This window comes from Melospiza melodia, chromosome 6 (genome assembly GCF_035770615.1).
Source record: "Melospiza melodia melodia isolate bMelMel2 chromosome 6, bMelMel2.pri, whole genome shotgun sequence".
Classification (NCBI taxonomy): Eukaryota; Metazoa; Chordata; class Aves; order Passeriformes; family Passerellidae; genus Melospiza; species Melospiza melodia.
This window is the reverse complement of record NC_086199.1, coordinates 76456413-76475712: the sequence shown is the minus strand read 5'-3', so window position 1 is coordinate 76475712 and position 19300 is coordinate 76456413. Positions and strand designations below refer to the sequence as shown.

Below are 19300 nucleotides of genomic sequence, written 5' to 3'. Positions count from 1 at the left end.
CACTTAGCATTTAAACTGATTTCCAGGTTTTTCACAGCTCACTGAGATAATTGGCTTAGTTCCAACTATTTGCAGCTTTTTCAGGATCCTCCTAGCTGGAAGAAATGACAAGAAGCTTTGGTTCCCATTTTCAAAGTTATTAATAAGCATTAGGAACAGACATGTGGAAACAAATGAACCCTGAGATGAAGGATTGATGATGTAATTTCTTTGAGCCAGTTGCATGAAAAGTGGTCAGCTCCAGAGCTGTTAAAGTAGGCACAGTTTATAAGCATGATGTTAAAATAAACAAAACATCTGAAAGAAGTTTAACTGAAGAGAAAAGTGAAGATTTTAGAGACTGGGGGTAAGGGATAAATCTCTGTTTCTTTTAGAGTTGTTCCATGAGCTACAGGCTTTCTGGTGAGATATCCTCTCCTCCCTTGACACCTGAGTGGAACTTGTCCCACTGAGATCTTCACCACTGCTACTGCTAGAGACAGCAGTGAACGAAACGTCAACAATACTGAAAATCTTGGTTTTTAGAATCTGCACTTTCCTGCGTGGGATTTATTATCAGCACTTTTTTGTGGATGGCAACTCAATGTTCTGGAAAGACCTATGGTATGTTTCCAGATCATTTTGTAGAAACAGTTTCCCACTGCTTCTGATAATTGCAGAGCCCTGGGAAACCAGCAACAATCTGAACCAGCATGAGTGGTTAGGCTTTGTGTGAATGTGACCGTGCTTCTTCCAGGAACTAGGAGGCTCTTTAGATGCCTTGATGCCGCTGTGCATCTGGGCTAACAGAGCCTGTCGTGGCTGAGGTGGCACTGTGTGAGGTTAGCTTGGGTGTGTGTCTAGCCCACGCAGTGGTGTTGGAGTGTCTGGGGTCAGTCGGCGCTGATCAGGATTTCACCTGCGCACCCCAGTGCTCGTCTGCTGTATCCAGGCTGGTGCTGGTGCTGCTAACGGGGTGTCTCTGCCTTAAGGTCTAGATTTAGCCAGGCTCCTCAATTCAAACCGAGCTCTTTTGCCAGTCAAATGCTGCATCTGGGCAAGTGAGACCTACCAGAAACAGTGCTGGGGTGAAGCCAGGTAAGAGAGCGAGCTCTGTTGGCTGCGATGTTGTGCGTGCTCAGTGATAACTCTCTGCTGGGCTGTTTTCCTCCACTACTCCACTATCTGAGGTGTTACTTGACTTCTGATAATGTTAAGTTGATTGTAAAAAGAGAACAATATGGAGGTAGATGCTTTTTGAACGAGCAGTAGGATTTATTGTAATGCCCTTTGTTTTTCTTGGCCACCTCTGCTATTGGGTGTTTGTTGCTTTTCTTTTCTATGTAGAGTTGAAAATCGCTCCTTAAAGTATTTCTATTTTGAAACTGTCTGTTTTGTACTGCCACTAGTTTTAAGGAGGCTTAAGAGTACTAGTACAAAAAAGATATCTTAAGAAGTGCTTATGTTTTGGACAAAGAGGAACTGTCCTATTTTTAAGGATTATTGCAACCACTTTTTATAATACTGTTTCTTTCCACTTTCATGAAGAATTTTCCCGTAAGCTGTCAAGAATTCACATTTAATGAATTGAAAATGCTAAACATATGGATATAATTTGCTTCATAATGAGATTTAGGGAAAAATAGAGTAAAACAATTACATTGTCATCTAAACAATATTTAATTATACAATGTATATTAGTAGTCTTATAAAATTATTTCTACTCATATTCTCATGTTACATTATTAACTTGTGCTGATTTGCTTAAATATTTAATCTTCTTGTTGTGAAAGTTAATAATTTAAAGGTCCCTTTGCATGAATGGACATCCTTATATCCAATAAGTAAATACCTACAACTGAATTTTAATGTCAACGTATTTTCATCATCTCTGCTAACAGTACAAAATTATGCCTTTTATACCTCAGTATGGTGTTTGTAGGGCCTCAATTCAGAGCTTTGCACATAGAGTTGTGCTAAATAAATGGTTATTTTGTGATTGGTTAAAGGAGGCTCTTCTGTCTCAGGTGATTCCTTCAGCAAGCAAACTGAAGGGGACAGGCACACCAGACTAGGCCCAGGTGCTAATTTTGTCTAAAAAATAAAAGAGGTAATGTATTTTTCTTCAAGTCCTTGCATGTAGTGGAGTTGTCTACAATACATGTTGTGGTTTATGTGCTAACTGGCATTATTTTGCTATGATTACATCTTCAGGCTTTGAAGTCTTAGACCTGTATATGGTTTAACACCATTCAGTCTGGAGCTGCCCTTGATTGTCACTGGGATTTCTGCGGTTTTATTTGCTCACTAGTACATTTAGTGTTCTGCTTTCTCCTAAAATTTCTGTGACTCATGGCTTGCGTCACTCCCCTGGTCCAGTACTGTTGATGACCTTTAGTTGCTTTTACTTGAACTCGCAAGATGAACCCAAAACCCTCAGTAAGACAGCAGCTTTGTGATCTGATCCTGGATCTCCTCCAGCTCCATGCCTTGTCCATGTGTTTCCCATGTGCCTTCTTGTAATCCTCCTTGGAAATCCTGTAGTGCGTAGTGGTACCTGTGGATTCAGGGAAGGCATCTGCTCAAGGTGTAGATACAATGATTAGGGGAATCATGGATTCACAGAGTGGTTTGATTTGTAAGGGACCTCAAAGATCATCTCATTCCAACTTCCCTGCCATGGATACCCTCCACCAGACCAGGCTGCCCCATCCAACCTGGCCTTGAACCTTCCAGGGAGGGAGCACCCACAACTTCCCTGGACAACTTGTTCTAGTATCTCACCGCTCTCACAGTAAAGATTGTCTTTCTATTATCCAGTCTAAAACCTACTCTCAGTTTAAAGCCATCACTCCTTGGCCTATCACTAAATGCCCTCATAAAAATCCCCTGTCGCACTCTCTTGTAGCCCTCTTTAGGTACCAGAAGGTGCTGTAAGGTTTCTCTCTCAGAAACTTCTGTTGCCTGGGCTGAACACGCCGGCTGTCTTAGTCTGTCTGCACAGGATAGGTGCTCCAGCCCTTTAATCAGCTTGGTGGTCTTCCCTGGACTCATTCCAACTGAATGTGCTGGGGACCCCAGAGCTGGATGCAGCGCTCCACCCAGAGTGGAGCAGCGGGGCAAATTTCCCTCCCTTTCCCTGCTGGCCACAGTTCCTTGGATGCAGCCCAGGATACAATTGGCTTCCTGGGCTGGGAGTGCTCACTGCCAGTGTGGCATGACACGGACACCACACAACGGGTGTCTTAAGAAGCACAAAGCAACTTCTGTTTCCTCCTGCCCTTCTTTACTACGTGTTTCTGAGGTGGTTTCTTTGGACAGTGTTTGATAGGCTATGTTGAGCAGTGCAGAGAATACCTCAGTTTCTTTAAGGAGGAAGAGTTACCTGATTTCTGGTGTCTGGGGCTGTGTGAGATGTGAGCAGAAGATAGGATGCTGAGGCCCTGGGCTCTGTGGGTTGGTCCTGGAGGGTTATCTATCTACCTACCAGCAGGTCTGTATGCATTTAGCTCTGCAGCAATGCAGCAGTGCAAAGGGGTGTTGTTCCAAGCCACAATGTGAAGTTTGATAAATCCTTTAAATCCTGTCATTACTGAATGATCAGAGGTCACAGGTCCCTAATACTGGAGTGGTTCACTTAAATGCAGTGTTTAATAGACAGAATATATCATTAGGAAAATGTAGTATAGTTTTTCATGTTATTCTGGTGGTTCTTAATCAAGCTGGCAGATAATTTGTGAAATGTTTTAACATCTTGCATCGGCATACTTGGTCATACTTAAAAGTGCATCTAGCTGAGGTTGACAGTATACTTCATCAGTGTACTCTGCAACCAAGGACCCATTTAAAATGGGCCTATATAAGGTGCTATAAATTGTTTCCAGTGTTGTTAACTAAGAAACTAAACATATTCTTTTCCTGAACTAAATAACATACAAGAAAACGAAGTTTAGAGATAAGAATTTTATCTTTTTCAAGGTATTGAAAAGGCAGACATCCTCTAAAGAAGTCAGAAAAGCTGAAAAACATTATCTCCTTGTAAAGACTGCCCTTTAGAGGAATGATTCTCCACGTCTGCTCTGAGTACAGCAGTTCTAACCTGTGGTAGAACTAAAAATTTCACAGAAGTCTGAGATATTGCTATTCAAAGGTACTTAGCTTTTAGTTGTTATTGTTGGTTTAATTCTTCTCTTCCCATCTCTTGGATGTGCTTGTCTTCTATACTTTTCCTTCCCATCCTGGTATTTTTTATGGTTTTATAGTAACTTCTTCTGGAAACTTCATATTGGAAAAAGATGTTGGGGAAAAAAAATCCACATGAAACATTAACTAATTTATCTTCAACAAGATCCCAAAGAAAATAATTCATCAAGTCCTTGGTATTCATAGCTTCAAGGAACCTAATTTTTTTTATTGGGTACAAACAATTAGAAGTATTGCTAATGCTGCATCTCCAAAGAGTTCAATGTCTTCAATGATTTGATATTTTTCTTCTGAAGTTCACCTGATCACTGCAGTGATTACGCTGACAGTGTTATGGAGTTGAAACTCATGCTTGTTAAATATTAGATTAAAACCCAGTGCAGAATTTGTAGCCTGAGGCTGCACAAATATTGTAAAATTTAAATGGTAAATCATTTGAGAGAGGCATAACCTGCTAGACTAATGGATACACAGAAAAAAATGCCTCATTTAATTGCTGTTAGAAAATGGGGGAAACCCTGGGGAGGTTTAGAAGTTCATAGCCTTCAGAGAAACTCTAACATAGATTTCACAACATTAGCTTCTGTGGTGCAGAATGCTTCAGGTCTTCAAGAACAATTTCTGTGTCATTTAATTTATCCTTAAATCTGTTGAGAACAAGTCTGTGTGTTTTCCTTGCCCTCACTATTATTATGGAAGGATTTTTAGTGAGGGTTCACCTCTTTATTTCTTTGAAAATTATGCTCTGTTTCTTATGATTTCCTCACAGTTAAATTTCTTCTGCAATAGTATTCTTTTCTCCCTCTGATATTTGTTTTGCTGTTGTATTTACATAAACTCACCAGCAGCTACCATCTAATGAGTTTTTTTGCTAAGCTAATCAAGTTCTTTTCACTTCCCCTGCTATCTTACTTTTCTTTATCATTACAACAGCCTGCCTTTACATCTGGTTTACAAGTGACATTATTGCTTCTGTTTTCTAGAAAAAGAAAAATCATAGGATCACATGTCTAATTTGTATTTCTGGTTTATGATCCTCCTGTTTTTCAGTAGGTCACCTGAACCTTTCCCTTCTGTTGTTCCAGTACCTTAGCTCCTTTTTTATGATAGTACTTCTTTGTCAATCTGTGAGGATACCGTTCTGGATTTATGTGGTGATAGCAAATGGCATTTAGATCACAAGTTCTTAGGAAATCAGCCTGCCTTATTTCTGCTACTCACAGACAACATATTTTCTTGGCAATTTTAAGCAGTTGCAGTTTGCATGGAGACTCGTAGTTCTTTTTATTCTGCGAATACGTCAGAGATTTGTGTGCAGATATACAAATGGTACAAATGCTGCTCTTAAAATTAATTTGCTGTCTTCTTTGATAGATCTGGAGAAGGTGCTACAAAATTTCTGTAATGTGCCATCTGTCTTATGTATGTTTTCTGGTTGACATGCACTAACTTGAAAAATGTGACAGTAGCAGAGAAAAAAGGCAGCATTATTTATCTGTGGTGTTACTGTCCATGGGACCCATAAAATACTTCAAAATAATTTTAATGTTAAGAGAAGCAATATTCTGGTGCTTTCTCTTTCCTTTGCTTTCCATAAAGTATGTCCTATAGGACAAGAATTCTGTGTTTGCAGGAGAAAACAGGTTTCAAGGGGGGATGTTTTGAGGTCTGAGAGAAGATTCTGTTACCTTGCTATATCCTAAACCCTAAGACCCTAAGCTTCCCTACCAGGGTTTGTTTTTTCTTGAAGTCAAAAATGTTTATAATAGGGAAAGAAGGTGCTTGCTGCCTTGTGTATAATGTTGGGCCCATAAAAGCAAAATGCTTTAATCCTGAACCATTTGCATGGAGTACGTGGAACAGCACCACCTGAACCTGGAACAAGACTTGTGAGTAACTCTTGAAGCAAGCTAATCCAGACTGGAGTACCACACTGTGCTAGACCAGTACTTTTCAGAACATCCCAAATGTACTAAATATATTTTTATATTTATTAACTGGTGACTGAATTTGTTATAAACCTAAATACGTAAATGAGCCTGTAAAAAGAGGAGTAAGGTAAAGTCTTGTCAAAAATACTGTTGGTAGATGAAGAGGTCTTAAGAAAAAGAAGTAAACTTAGGAGATATTATCTCTAAAGGACAAAAATGTAAGAAACTGATACCTTATATTTCAGTCCACACTGTTTGAGGTTGTCTTAGTCCATGCATTTTCAAACTAATAGTGCATTGTTGACTGTCTTCATGATAGTCAAGATTTTGTACTCAAGATGATTTTTGTTTAGAGGCAGTCACAACTGATCTAAAAGTATTTCTGAATTCTGGGAGCCTAGAGGAAAATCTGGCAGGCAGTAGTAGTTTTCTGGAACCACATATTTAGGTATGGGGGAGGTTGTGGCAGCAGCTCTGGCCACAGAGAGTAATGCACAACTGTCCCAGCGTTGTCCTGGGGAAGGCTGTGAGAAGATCAGAAAAAAAAAGAGAGGAACAATTCTTATCTTCACTTGCTGCCCCCCTTGTTGTGCACATATGGAATGTGTTATGGAGAATTGTTTACTAAAGGGTGGTTTCTTATTTGGCCAGTGGTGATGGTGTTTGGATTGAAGGACCAATTGGGTCCACCTGTGTTGTGACTGTCTGTAAGGGTGATGGGTTTCTTAGTAAGAATAGTACATTAAAGTGAGAGATCAGCCTTCTGAGAATCATGGAGTCAATGCTAGCTATTACCTGGCTGGGGCCCTGCAACAGGAGGTCATTGTTAATTTTCTTTACTAAACTATAGAAATTCACTTTTTGAGAGTGGTTATTGCATTTTTTCTAAATCGTAAAAATATGAAAATCACTGTTATCAGCTGTAGCTTTGGAAGTGATTTGATCTAAGAGGGCTCTTCTTTACTGGGAGTACTTTCTGTAGGGTAGGAGATTAAATGATGTTTTTAAGGAGCTAAATGCTTTTCAAATTGTAGGACATTAAAAAAATTAAAACAAGGATACATTTTGCAACAGATTATGACCTGCCCTACTTGAAGAAAATATTAGTTTGGTCTTCAGTATGGTCTCGTTTAAAACCCTGCTAAAGAAAGCAAAGGAAAAAAAATCACATAGACAAATTTAGAAGTTCACAAATGCCAAGTGGGAAGGCTTCACAACTGTTGTAAATTGGATGTTTGCACATTAGAGTGTGAATGCTGATTTTAACCTTTCCATCGGGAATTTTGTATGCTGTGTAACTGACAGGTGAGAGCTGTATTCCCTTATTAGCTTCCCACCTCTGTTACTTCCTCGGCACAAGACTAGACAGGGGTGAGCAACAGAACATCAGTAATAGAAACCAGGAGCTGGAAGTAGGATGAATGTTGGGAAAATTGGAGCTATTGCTAAATCCTGTTTGCTTTGATGCATGTAACAGCTCACTTGGATGTCAAACTGTGCAATGCATATTCAGGGATTCTGCCTCGCTGTGATGTTTTCGAGACTATGCGTTTTGTTCAGTTGGTGCCTGTGATATTTGTGCCAATATTTGGTGTATTAGGAACATTTCTGGCGCCTCACAGGCTGTCATTGTGTGTGCAATACCCCACGGAGCAAATGTGCTTTAGGGTGCTATTTTTGTAGTCGTTTGCCACATCTCTGAGTGTGTACCTGTGGGGGCTGCACTGCAGACCAGAGGCTCAGCCGCCTGATGTGTGTGTAGAGAGGACCAGCTAACAGTTCTCTATCTCTCCAGAAACCATCCACTCAACAATGCTTAAAATACCAGCTTTTATCAAGTTTTGGAGGGTTAAAACATAAAAATTTAATTTTGGAGCAAGGCAATAAAGCCCTGTATGGGGATTGCGTTCATATAGATGTCCTGTGCAAAAGTGTCCCGTGGTTGTGCTTCAAAGAGAAGTCAGGCATGGCCTTACGGTGTCTGTAGTACAATTTGTGGCTGTGATGCAAAGTTTTCATCTATGTTTCCCTCAAACCACCATTGATCACCCTGGTATTTCTGCCATACCATCACAGTTTCACTCTCCTGTTTGAAATAAGTAGCTCTCGTTTCAGTTAGGGTATATGTTATTTTTTAAATATGTGCGGTGTTGATTTAAAGTTTTCTAAGCTGTGAGAAATAGACTACCTGCTCTGCTTGATTGCTTCCACCCTGCATTTATTGCTGAACATTTGTTTTATTTATTTATGGTAAGAGCTTGCAAGGATGCAAAGGGGCAAGGCTGTGCTTGTATGCAGACCAAGTGCTTATTCTAGCCTATTCCAATGAATTATTTCCACTCACTGGAAACTCTCCTGTTGCTATCTATACTAGTCATTTTATTAGTAGTTATAGTCAAATGTTAGTATTAACTAAACTCTTGGAATTCTTGATCGTTAAAAGCAGATTTGGAATTTTTTACATTTATCTGTAGCCTTGGTGTTTTCTAAATCCAGCTAGAACAGTACCCTCAGAAGAGACTTGCTTACCAGTTTGCAGCTACACATTGCTCTAACTCTCCTACAATCAAAGAAGAAAACAAGGGAGACAAGATTTATACATTTTTCAAAGTTTGTAGATATTTGATGGTGAATTAGCCTTACTAGCAAATGGTTTCATTGCCAAGGTCTAAGTAGAGGGAAGGTTTGCATTTTTAAAATTCATTAATAAAAAGAGTGGTATAATACTGGCTTTATGTTGAGACAAGTAAAACAAAGGCTGTCTCTGACAAATCTAGGGATTCATTTTAAACATTTTTCTTTGAAACACATTTTGTGTTTTAAGCATCATGAGTTACAGATAAATAATGGCCAGTTTTACTGATAAGATAATTTTGTTGTCATTTTTCATTTCCCCTTTAAAAAATTTCTGAGATAAAGACACTAGTTTCCTCAATTATCACTGTGATTGCTTGCCATGAGGAGATTGGAGGAGACACCAGAGGAATGCAGCGTGTTTAGATTAAATATTTAATGCTTTAAAAATGTTTGATTTGTCAGTAGTGAAAAAACAGTGTCGAGCATAATTTTTATTCATGATGTATTGTGTTATCATGGGAGATATGTTGATACATTGGTAGTGTAGGATTTAGGACAAGACGAGAGGTACTAGTAGAAACATTTTGCAGTTTTGTAGTATGTTAGGTAGGTCTGTCACTGTGTGTGTTGTAATCTGTGAAAACAATGTATTTTGGGAATGATTTGCATTTTCTTGATGCTGGTGATGCGCATGAATACTTAGAGATGTAAATTAAAGAGAGTAATTTGCATTTAGAGAGAAAAAAGTAGGAACACTTGCTTTTGCAATGTTTTGCCGCGATTTAAGCACATCCCTGTTCACCAAATGTGAAGCTGTATCCTGTGCTGTAACATGTTCAATAATGCATTTCCTCATAAACTTCACCTACAGATTACCTTGCCCATTAAGGGAAATTGATCCTTACACTGATATGGAAAGATCACAGCCTCTGAGTCCTTCAGAAAGTTTGCTGTAGTCAGAAATAAGTAATTCTTTTAAACTGATACTGTGTTGTTCTAAAAGTATTTGTGCTGTCTTTTTCCACCTTTTAAATTGACTGTGATGTTATTTAAGAGAAATGAGGTGACTTTTAGGATTGGAGTACATGTGCTGAGAGACTTAGCCAAGAGAACAAATTTGGAGTTTGAGGTTTAAGTCTCTTCTGGTTTTTTCTTTTAATTAGTGAAGGAAATGAAAGCACACTAGTACTCTTTAAAACTTCTGTGACATTTACTGTAATTTCAGTTATTACAGTAACTAGATGCTGTACATGAACTTTATAAGTTATTTATAAGTTCCTTGGGTAAATTTTCCTCTTAATTACTTGTTTTGGTTGTTGCTCATATTAAACATTTTTGCTAACCCATGAATAACTATGAACTTAAATACATAGCAGCTCTCACTCTTTCTGATTAAGTATAATGATCAGTGCATGATTAAAGGCTCTCCTGTTAAATGTATGGAAAAGTGTGTACCTGTGCATCCATGTGTTTGAGATTTCCTTTGCCTTCAGGTGGACAAGTAGTGAGTTCACCACCTGGAATTTGTGCAGTTTATTTCTGCATAAGCTGTGATACAGCATTTTTCACTTTCCATTGAGTTGACTTATCTTTGAATTAGGTGGAACCTCAGTGAAAATCGGACTTTATATATGAATGTTCAAACTCCTGCCAATGCCAAAAAGCATTTTTAGTTAATCAAAAGAACTGTGCTCCATTCTTAAATTTCCACCTCTTTTTCTCCTATTTTATTTTGTTTTGCTTAAATTTTATTTTTATTTTTTTTAGTGAGTGACAGTTGCTTCAGGAACCTTGCCGAGGATCGTAGTGGGATAAACCTTAAAGATCTGGTCCAAGACCCTTCTTTGTGAGTATCTGGCTCTTATTGCTAAGCAAAGAAAAGCTTCTTCCTGATATCCTTGTGAGTAGTTTTGTAATTATACAAAGAAGTAGTTTGATGAAGTACACATAATGCTTTAGTGGTTTATTCTTGCCAATTTGTTAGTCTTTAATACAAGCAAGTGTTATTAAAACCACCTTGTTTCTAATATAATTCTGAAGTAACATGCAGAGAGCACGTACAGTAAAGGGTTTAAGTGTCGTCAGAGGTAACAGATTGTGCATGCTGGTATTTCTATAGAGGACTTGTATGCACATTGTTGCCTCTTTTTTAAGGAGGAATTGGATAGAAATTGGAATAGTACTGGGTAATGATGTTATTGTTACTTACTTTAACATCTAGAATCTGTTTTCTTTGTATCTGATTTCATACAGCTGATGTGTGTTTCTTCCTCTACTACCTGTTTCAATTTAAGTATATGTGCACATGGTCTAAATTTTCCTTCATCACAGGACTGCTGGTCTTTATTTCAGTATTGTATCTTTCTCTAAAATAAAATTCAATCTCATGAGCTCTGGGCCAGACTTGAAATTGTATCAGACCTTCTTTGTCATTCAGGTTTTTTGTTTGCTTTTTAGGTTTGTGGGGTTTTTTTCTCACCCATTAACCTTAGTACTAGCTGAAAATGTTCTTGCTAGTGTGAGTGTACCACTTGTTATGAGGGAAGGGAAAAAGAGAAAAAATTCACATTTTTAACATGAATGACTGTGCAGTCCCCAGTGAGATCTAATGTGATGGTCCTTGCTGCTGAAAGATCAGATTTTTCAGTATTGATTGAGAACTAGTGAAAAATAAGGTGTATTTGGCATCTTATTTCATTTACAGGGAGGTAGATGCAGAATTAATTTTATGTTCCTGTAGGTAAATGACATATATGCACATGAACATGCCTTCTTGGGCAATTTTGACATTGTGTATGTAACTGATGATTTATACATCTGAAATGATAGAGGAACAAGGAGTAAGTATAATTGTTGCTAGATATGTACAGAGTGAATGCAATAGATAAGTTTTTAATAGTTACTGTTTAAGTGTTGAAGTCAAGGCTATTTTAAAGGTCTTAATTTTTAGAATTTTTCTGTTGAGTGGTGGTTTTTTGAGTATTTTTGATTGGTTGGTTGGCTTTGTTGGTTCTTTTTTGTTTGTTTGCTTTAGAATTGTATGTGGATTTTGGAGCTGCAGGTAGGCTTACATGCTTTGGGCTTGCACTTCTTGAGTTTACTCTCAGAAGGTTGAATTACCTTTGTTGTAGAATTATTACTTTCTGTATATTTTTAACAGAAGTGATGGAGTCTTTTCATTGTCTTCCTTGACCGTAACTGAGATGAAGAATAATTGTAATAATTTATTGTAATGTTCAAAAGAAATTAAATGGATTTCTGTTTCTTATAGCATAAAAAGCACAAGTGACTGCAACATAACCATTTTTGTCACTTTCAAAGACTGAGTAAAGTCTCAATGCATGTTGGGTTCCAAGGGTTGCTTATGATACTTTGCTCTATGACAGATTACAGTGCAAGAAAAATGTCCTCTTCCTGACCAGTGATGGAAATGTATAGACTTGGGTTTGTCTTTCCAAATTGAAGTTCCTGCTGTATTATGACTGAACACCTATGAAGAGTTCTTGCAAAATGTGTAATAGTGTGTGCGAATCTCCAAAATGAAGAAACCATCTAAGGCAATGTTGTCCAACCCAGCCTTCTGTAGGTGACTCTTAAGATCCCATGGGATCCTTTGTTATGCAAAGGACAGCATTGGGGTGAAGTGGGGGAGTGCCAGACAAAGAGAAGTTTTAATCTTTCTTTGCAATAAAGAATAAAGTTTAATTAAAAGTTTATACCTATTTGGCTATGATTGATGCCTGTAACAATACCTGGAATTGTAAAATAGCATTTGATTAATCCTCTTACCTGTTTAATATTTACACTTTAGGATTTCTTTATGCTTGTTTGTGCTGACTGGAGATGCACTGCCTCTTTTTCTTTATAATCTCAGATGCAAACATTAGATTTACATAAATTCTCATGCTTTCTGTGCAAATGGCTCTGTCCCTCTTAGTTTGCCACTCTTGGCTCTGCAACAGACTACTTCTGTTTTGTTGTTGCAGAAGGCTTTTTTTTGGACAGCTGAAAGTGTGTCTTTACATTGAAATGAAACTATAAAATAGCATTGTTGGTTTTTTCATTAGTATTTGATTTATATCAAGTATGCCTAATTGTCAGAGTAGCCTTTTTTCCCCAGGTGATTTCCCAGCTGGAGCAGGACTGTAAACTTCATCTGCTTTCAGTTCTCTCAGCAATGCTAATAAAAGCTCTGCTGCTCAAATCAGTAATTTGATCACCTACACTTGTATGTGATTAACTTACAATTTACTGTGTGTCAATAAAAATTAAAATTCTGCTAAAGGGAAAAAACCCCAAAACACCAAGCATATCAAATTAACCTGAAGTGAGTAGTTACAGACTATGGGAGAAGACTAGAGATATTTTTCCATTCATTGTCCTAAACAGCAGAGCTGCAGAGAGCAGGTGCAATTGGAGGGACTAGGCTGCACGTTCTTAGGTGATGGTGCAGACTTTAATCAGTTGAAGTAAAATGCAGTGAAACAGCGTGATGCTAGCAGTCCTGCTTTTAAGGGGACATCTTTGAGGCTCTCTAGCAAGGCAAAAGGCTGGTGCTCAAGGAAAGCTGAACATATTGATGAGTTCATTTGACCCCTTGCTCATGAGCAGACAGAAGTGTGTGCACTCCTCTGTTTTCCTGTCCTTTTCCACCCTCCATAGCCAATCTGTGCTCAGGAGAGAAATAGAATACTTACAATGCAATATGTCTATCGCCTGAAACTTCTCCTAGGATTTTTACTACTACTTTTTTCTCACTAGAAATTACTTAAATACACCTGAAGAGTGAACCATCAGATCATTAGAATGTTAGGAATATAGGTCCACCTACTTCAAGCAGAAGTTCTATGTGTAGAGATTCCAAAGTTTTAGTTCTCAGCATCACTTTACAACATGTTCCTTTCAGCTCTAGCCTGTATGTCGACACAAAGTTCATAAAATACTTGTTTAAACAGAAAAAAGGATGCTTTAATCTTTCTGTGCAATTCAGTAGCTGCAGCTGCCGATAATCACTGATGCATTTGTTTTGGAAACATATTCAGAGCTTCTTTGAGATGAACAATATCCAAGAGATTCCGAATAACTTCTTTCTATGCAAAATCGCATCACATCTAAACTGTGTTTCATTTCTCCTTCAGACTGATTATGAGAGTAGATAAATATAAAATGTAAGAACAGGTAACTTTTGACAGGAAATTAGAACTTGTTTTAATGAGTGTGTACTACAGAGAAGACAACATTGTGAGAAGAAAATGTCATTTACCCTCCATGTAATTGCATTAGAAAGAAAACCAAAATGGTAATAGACCTATTAGTAAGTTTCCATCTTCACATGGAGGAACCCATCTAGCAATTTTTGAGGAAAACTGGAAGTATTGTGGCTTATACTTTGTGTTTTGCTCATCATTTTAAAACCAGTGACATATTCTGTCTTGCTGAAGATGACAAATTCAATGTTGTGAGGATACCAGTTCACACCCTCTCCCCTTTGTGCAGCCTTTCTAGTTTTTCAATGCCTGTTACTATATATGAACGTCATGCCTGTATCTTTTACTTAACTGCTGGTCCCAATAATGCTGTAGAGAGAGGAAACATTTATTTGGTAATTCTATCCACAGTTACCTTGCTGTGCAGCAGCCTTCTAGTAGGAGCTCATGCTCAGTTGTTTGTCCATTATTTGACTGTGTTAGTATGTTTTCCCTGATAGGCTTACTGAAATACTTCTCTGCTTCTCTTGCCTCCTGCGGCCATCTCTAAACATGGGGTGATTTTATCAGGTTATCTTTATTAGGATGGTCGGAGAGCATCTGTGGTAGCCCAGACTGTTATGCAGAGAAGCAATGCTGAGCATTACAGAAGTGCTGCCTATTTTAAGCATTGAATCTAATGAAAAAAGTTGACACACTTCCAAAGATCTGAGACCTGCAAAAAAGAATTCATGAGGATTAGTCTAATCTAATAAGTAACTTCTTAAAAGTTGATATACATAAAATTGGCTTCATGCTATCCTTATGGTTTCTCATTGATCTGGGAGATTGAGACAAACCTTTACCTGCTTTGACTGCAAGCAGAGTTTTTGTGTGCCTTAAAAAATTGTATTTGCTCTTCCATCAAGATAATTAAAATATGGTTAAGACCTTAAGTGGCTAGGGTTTCTTCTCCAGCCAGTTTCCCCACTTGGCTTCTCTGTAGTCCAGCCAGCCTCCACCAAATGCATCACAGCGGATCTTCTTGCTGTTCATTTGCCAAATCTTTTGTACCTCCAGTCATACGAACCAGTCCCTAAATATTTTCTCAGTTTCTTGCACTTCAAGAAAAAGAATTCTCAACCTACAAGATTCCTTGGCAGTTTCTAGCAAAAAAGGCTAATATTGCATGTGTCCTTTGGCTGTTTAAGCTTAATGACTCATAAACCTATAGCAACAACTTCATCTGTCTGAAGCAAAACCATAGGAGCAGACTGTGCAAAGCAGAACACAAGAAAATGTGTTTTTTAAGCACTTAGTAACTTTCAACTCTAATGATTTTTACATCTTGGCCCAAAGCAGTCTCCTGTAACCTCTCTAAAGCTCCATGTCAGCTTTATCTACCAATAGCAGTTACATTTAGAACAAACATGTCTTCTCTTGTCACACAGCTACCAAATTCTTAGAAGGAAATTTCCTCTTTTTGCTCTTGGAACACCCTGTGGTAGCCTGCAATTAAGAAGTTTATGAGCTAATCAGCTAGCTGCTTAAGTTGTTCTAGAACAAGAGGCTGTGCAGCCCCAGAACTGTGGCTGGGCTGATAAGTATTGTTGAGGGGAGAGGGTTGGTTGTTTGCATGGCAGCTGCATCTTGGGTATTCTCTCTCTTTTCAGTTCTAGTACTAGTTTCAGAATTAAATATTATACCTCTCTGTGTTGCAGGGGTGCACTGCTCCAAGCTTGCTAGCCAGGAACCGCTATCTTAAAAAGTTTAGGGATTTTCTCTGCTTGTAGGATGTATAAGAACATATCATGTTTGTTGAAATAAGAAACTTCATCATTGGTTATGGAGATTTTCTAGATCCTTCAAGTTCTGATTTAAGGTTTGTTGTTGTTATTATTACATGTACTTAAACTTTCATTTAGGAAAATAAACAGAAATGTTACAATATTTTTTAAGGATTCAAAAGAAAAACTATGCCCTTCCTGCTCTGTTCCATTATATTTGCTCTTTGATGTCTGGAAAGAAATACATAGGACACAGGCTCAGAAATCTTGATCAAGTTTCAGTCTAGCCAGTATCACAGTTGATTAAAAGTTATTTCTATGTTTGTTTTAAACCTTCATTTTAAAATTGCCCACTCTGTTTCTAACTTCAAATTCACATCAATTTTTTATTTTTCAAAATGCAATTTTTAAATCCTGTTTTCTCAATAACTTCTATTCTCCAGTAGTACAAGAAAGAGATTTAATATTTCCCATCTGCAGTCAGATGCTTAGCCAATTTCTGGGAATTGGCCCGGCCTCAGCACGCACAAGAATTGCCTGGGAAGACAAATACTGCAATGTCTAATGTTACTCCTCTTCCTCCTCCTTTCCCTGAGCATTTATTGCTGGGCACAATGTTATGGTATAGAGTATGGTATTTGGTCAGCATTGCTGACTGTGCTCGCTCCCAGCTCTTTGCTATCCCCAGCCTTACTGGGGTGGCAGAGAAGGGACAGAAAAGGCCTTGATGCTTTACAGGCACTGTTCAACCACAGGGAAAACACTGGTGTGTTATCAGCACTGCTCAGGCACAAATCCAGAACACAGCAATTCTGCTGCAGCCACCTGCTGTGAAGAAAGACAGCTCCAACCCAATCAGATTTAGGTCACATGTGGGTAATATTATAATTGTAATACTTTTTGTAATTAAGAAAATTGTAAATAATTTTTGTAATTTCTTTTTCCTTTTGTGTTTAGAAGGAATATAGACAAACTTCCTGTGTGTTTGGGTATATTCAGGATCAGACCAGAATGGCTTTTACAGAAGAAGTAGGAAAATTGAGTATGTACCAAGTACTGTCACAGTCTCAGAATTAAGTACCAGAAGACTTCTTTCTGTAATCATTTGCACTAATAATTAATATGAATAGATGGGAGTAGAATGTTAAATGGTCATTTGATTGAATAAAACTTTACAGCCTGTCATTTGCTTTGGAATATAATGGCATAGCAGCTCAGCTTCCAGGCCAATATTCTATTTTTTTTTAAATCACAATCCAAATTATTTTAAAAATCTTAATGTGTAATAATAGGGATTTCCTTGAGGGGTTCTGCTGTACACCTCTCTGGCTTTGCATTTCGTCTTCTTGTCCAACCCAAATTCACCACAGCTTCTAGCTGTATTCTCAAGTCTTCTCTTGGTGACCCAATCTTGCCTTACTTGATCTTTTAACTTTAGGCTTCTTTTGGCGGGGTCTTTTCATGGAATTTGCTGTTTTTGTCAGCTTTCCACTCTCTGAGGATCTATGACTTTCAAAACTCAAACAGCTTCTTCTAGCCTATTTGCCACCTCAAGACTTCATTCAAATCACACTAGCCTGACTCTTCACCTGACTTCATTCTTTCACACTTTAGTTTTTTCTATTTATAATCTGTTCTTTTCTGGGTATTTAAAGGGAGTTGTCCTCTCATAGTGTCTACACTTTTTTTTGTGTGTGTGTATCTACAGATAAGAAGTGGTCCAGTGCTGATCTTAGCTTAAACTGCATTTCCTAAGATAATGCTCTGAAAGGATTCTCCTAATACTTTATAGTGCATTAAGTGTGTTTCTGTATACTCAGAAAAGAACATTTAAAATAACAGTGCTTACTAAAAAAATCAAGTACCAAACAGAAGACCTATTTATATGACTATAAACCTCAGCTGTGCTCAAATCTTGACTACTTTATTAACATCTAGTGGGGGTATGGTATGGATGATAAGATTAAGCAGAGATTTGGAACAGCTTCCACACAAAGAAATTAAATAGACTAGAATTTTTCACTTTAACGAAGAAACAACATATGGTGGAGGTATACAGAATGAATAGCATAAAAAAAAGTCAGAGGCAATTATTCACTGTTTTTCACAGATCACAAATTGTGACAGGAAAAAAATCGAGCAGCAGGTTTAAAATTAATAAAATTACATACTTGTACAAGTGTAGCAGAACTGGATGTTTCATAATTGATGTAACATCTTATGGAAGCCTGGAGTATAAATGATGGGTACAAATAAAGGAATTAGGCTGATAGGCCTACTGTGGCTGCTAAAGCCAATTAATTGCATGCAGCATCTAGGTCAGGAAAGCTCCTGAACTGAAGGCAGCCAGAGGTGAAAAGTGTGTACCAGGAAACAAATCATGTTCTGTGTCACGTGTTTATTCCCTAAGCATTTGTTTCTTAGCACCAGAAATACCATACTGACTTGTGTGCACATTGAGACTGAGCTGCTATGGCAATTTTTATATACTTCTTTCAGGAGTAGTACCTTCATAAAGTGTGGAGCACCCACAAACTTGAACAATTTTTCCATTGCATGAGCAAACACTTGTCCTTCAAAGTAGAGCAGGCTTCCCTGACATGGCTAAACTGAAGGTTGGAACTCCCAGAAATGGAGGAACAAAACCATCTCTACATGGGTTTTGGTAATTTACTACATGATAGAAAATTGCTCTCTTCTAATCTCTCTAGTAAAAATTACTAAATGATCTTCTGAACTGCTCTGAAAAGCAATTGTGAGCTGACCCCTGGCCTCTCTTTGGATGAGGGGCTGCTTTTTGTCTAAGCTATAATGACTTGAAGGAATGCCTTATTTAGAGAAGGTCTCTGAAATTTGTGTGCCTCTTTGCAGTATAGATTAGGAGGATTGCATCATCTGCTACTGAAATATTGTAATAAAATAGAGATGTGGAGGAAGCCATTGCTGCACATCTTAGGAATGGTTCTGACACTGATAATACAGAAAATTGCTATGCACAGATCTGTCATGCTTTTATATGCACCATTATTCACTGCATTTCGATTCTAGATTGCTTTCTTAATTAGAATTGTCCTGCCATAACTTTTGTGGAGGACTCCTGTAAAATCACTTCTTAGAAGTTTACAATAGAAATCTCTACAGATGGTGGCTTAAGAAAGAAAAGTATAGGTATCCTACAGTAAATCTTTTGGGGTTTTAATGTATGCTTTTCTCACTTTCTTTCACTACAGCTTGAATTTTACCATGGATTCTTCATTTACTTACTCTTTTTCCCTTTATCCATGCTACCATATAAACATCACAAGAGTATAACCAGGATTTAAGTAATTTTTATGCATGAAGAGCATTGAGCTCAAAACTGACGTATTAAGGGTTGAAAAATTACCTCAAGTGATTTTTCACAGACTATGTCAAAGAAACACAGTTATACTACAGCAGTAAATGCTTCCCTTTAAAACATATATCCTTACTAATTCTGTTCTAAGCTTTTTGGTCTTTCTTAACTATAGTATCTCTCTCCTTACCTCCATTTTTGTCCCCTTCCTTATATTCTAATAAGGAGAAAGTCTTACTCTATTAAAATTCTATTTTGTATTCATTATTTAGTTTCAGATACAAGAATGTATCTGTCTATATC

General features: G+C 37.8%; 1 protein-coding gene across 18 annotated transcripts in view; it reads left to right on the top strand.

Moving 5' to 3' along the window:
* The window catches only part of GPHN (gephyrin), a 263372-nt gene that overhangs the window by 70440 nt on the left and 173632 nt on the right, over positions 1–19300 (top strand). For all 18 annotated transcript variants that reach the window (XM_063159330.1, XM_063159328.1, XM_063159325.1 and 15 more), the window contains exon 2: positions 10458–10536. In XM_063159330.1, the coding sequence (XP_063015400.1) occupies positions 10458–10536 (79 nt within the window). The remainder of the gene's footprint in view (positions 1–10457; positions 10537–19300) is intronic.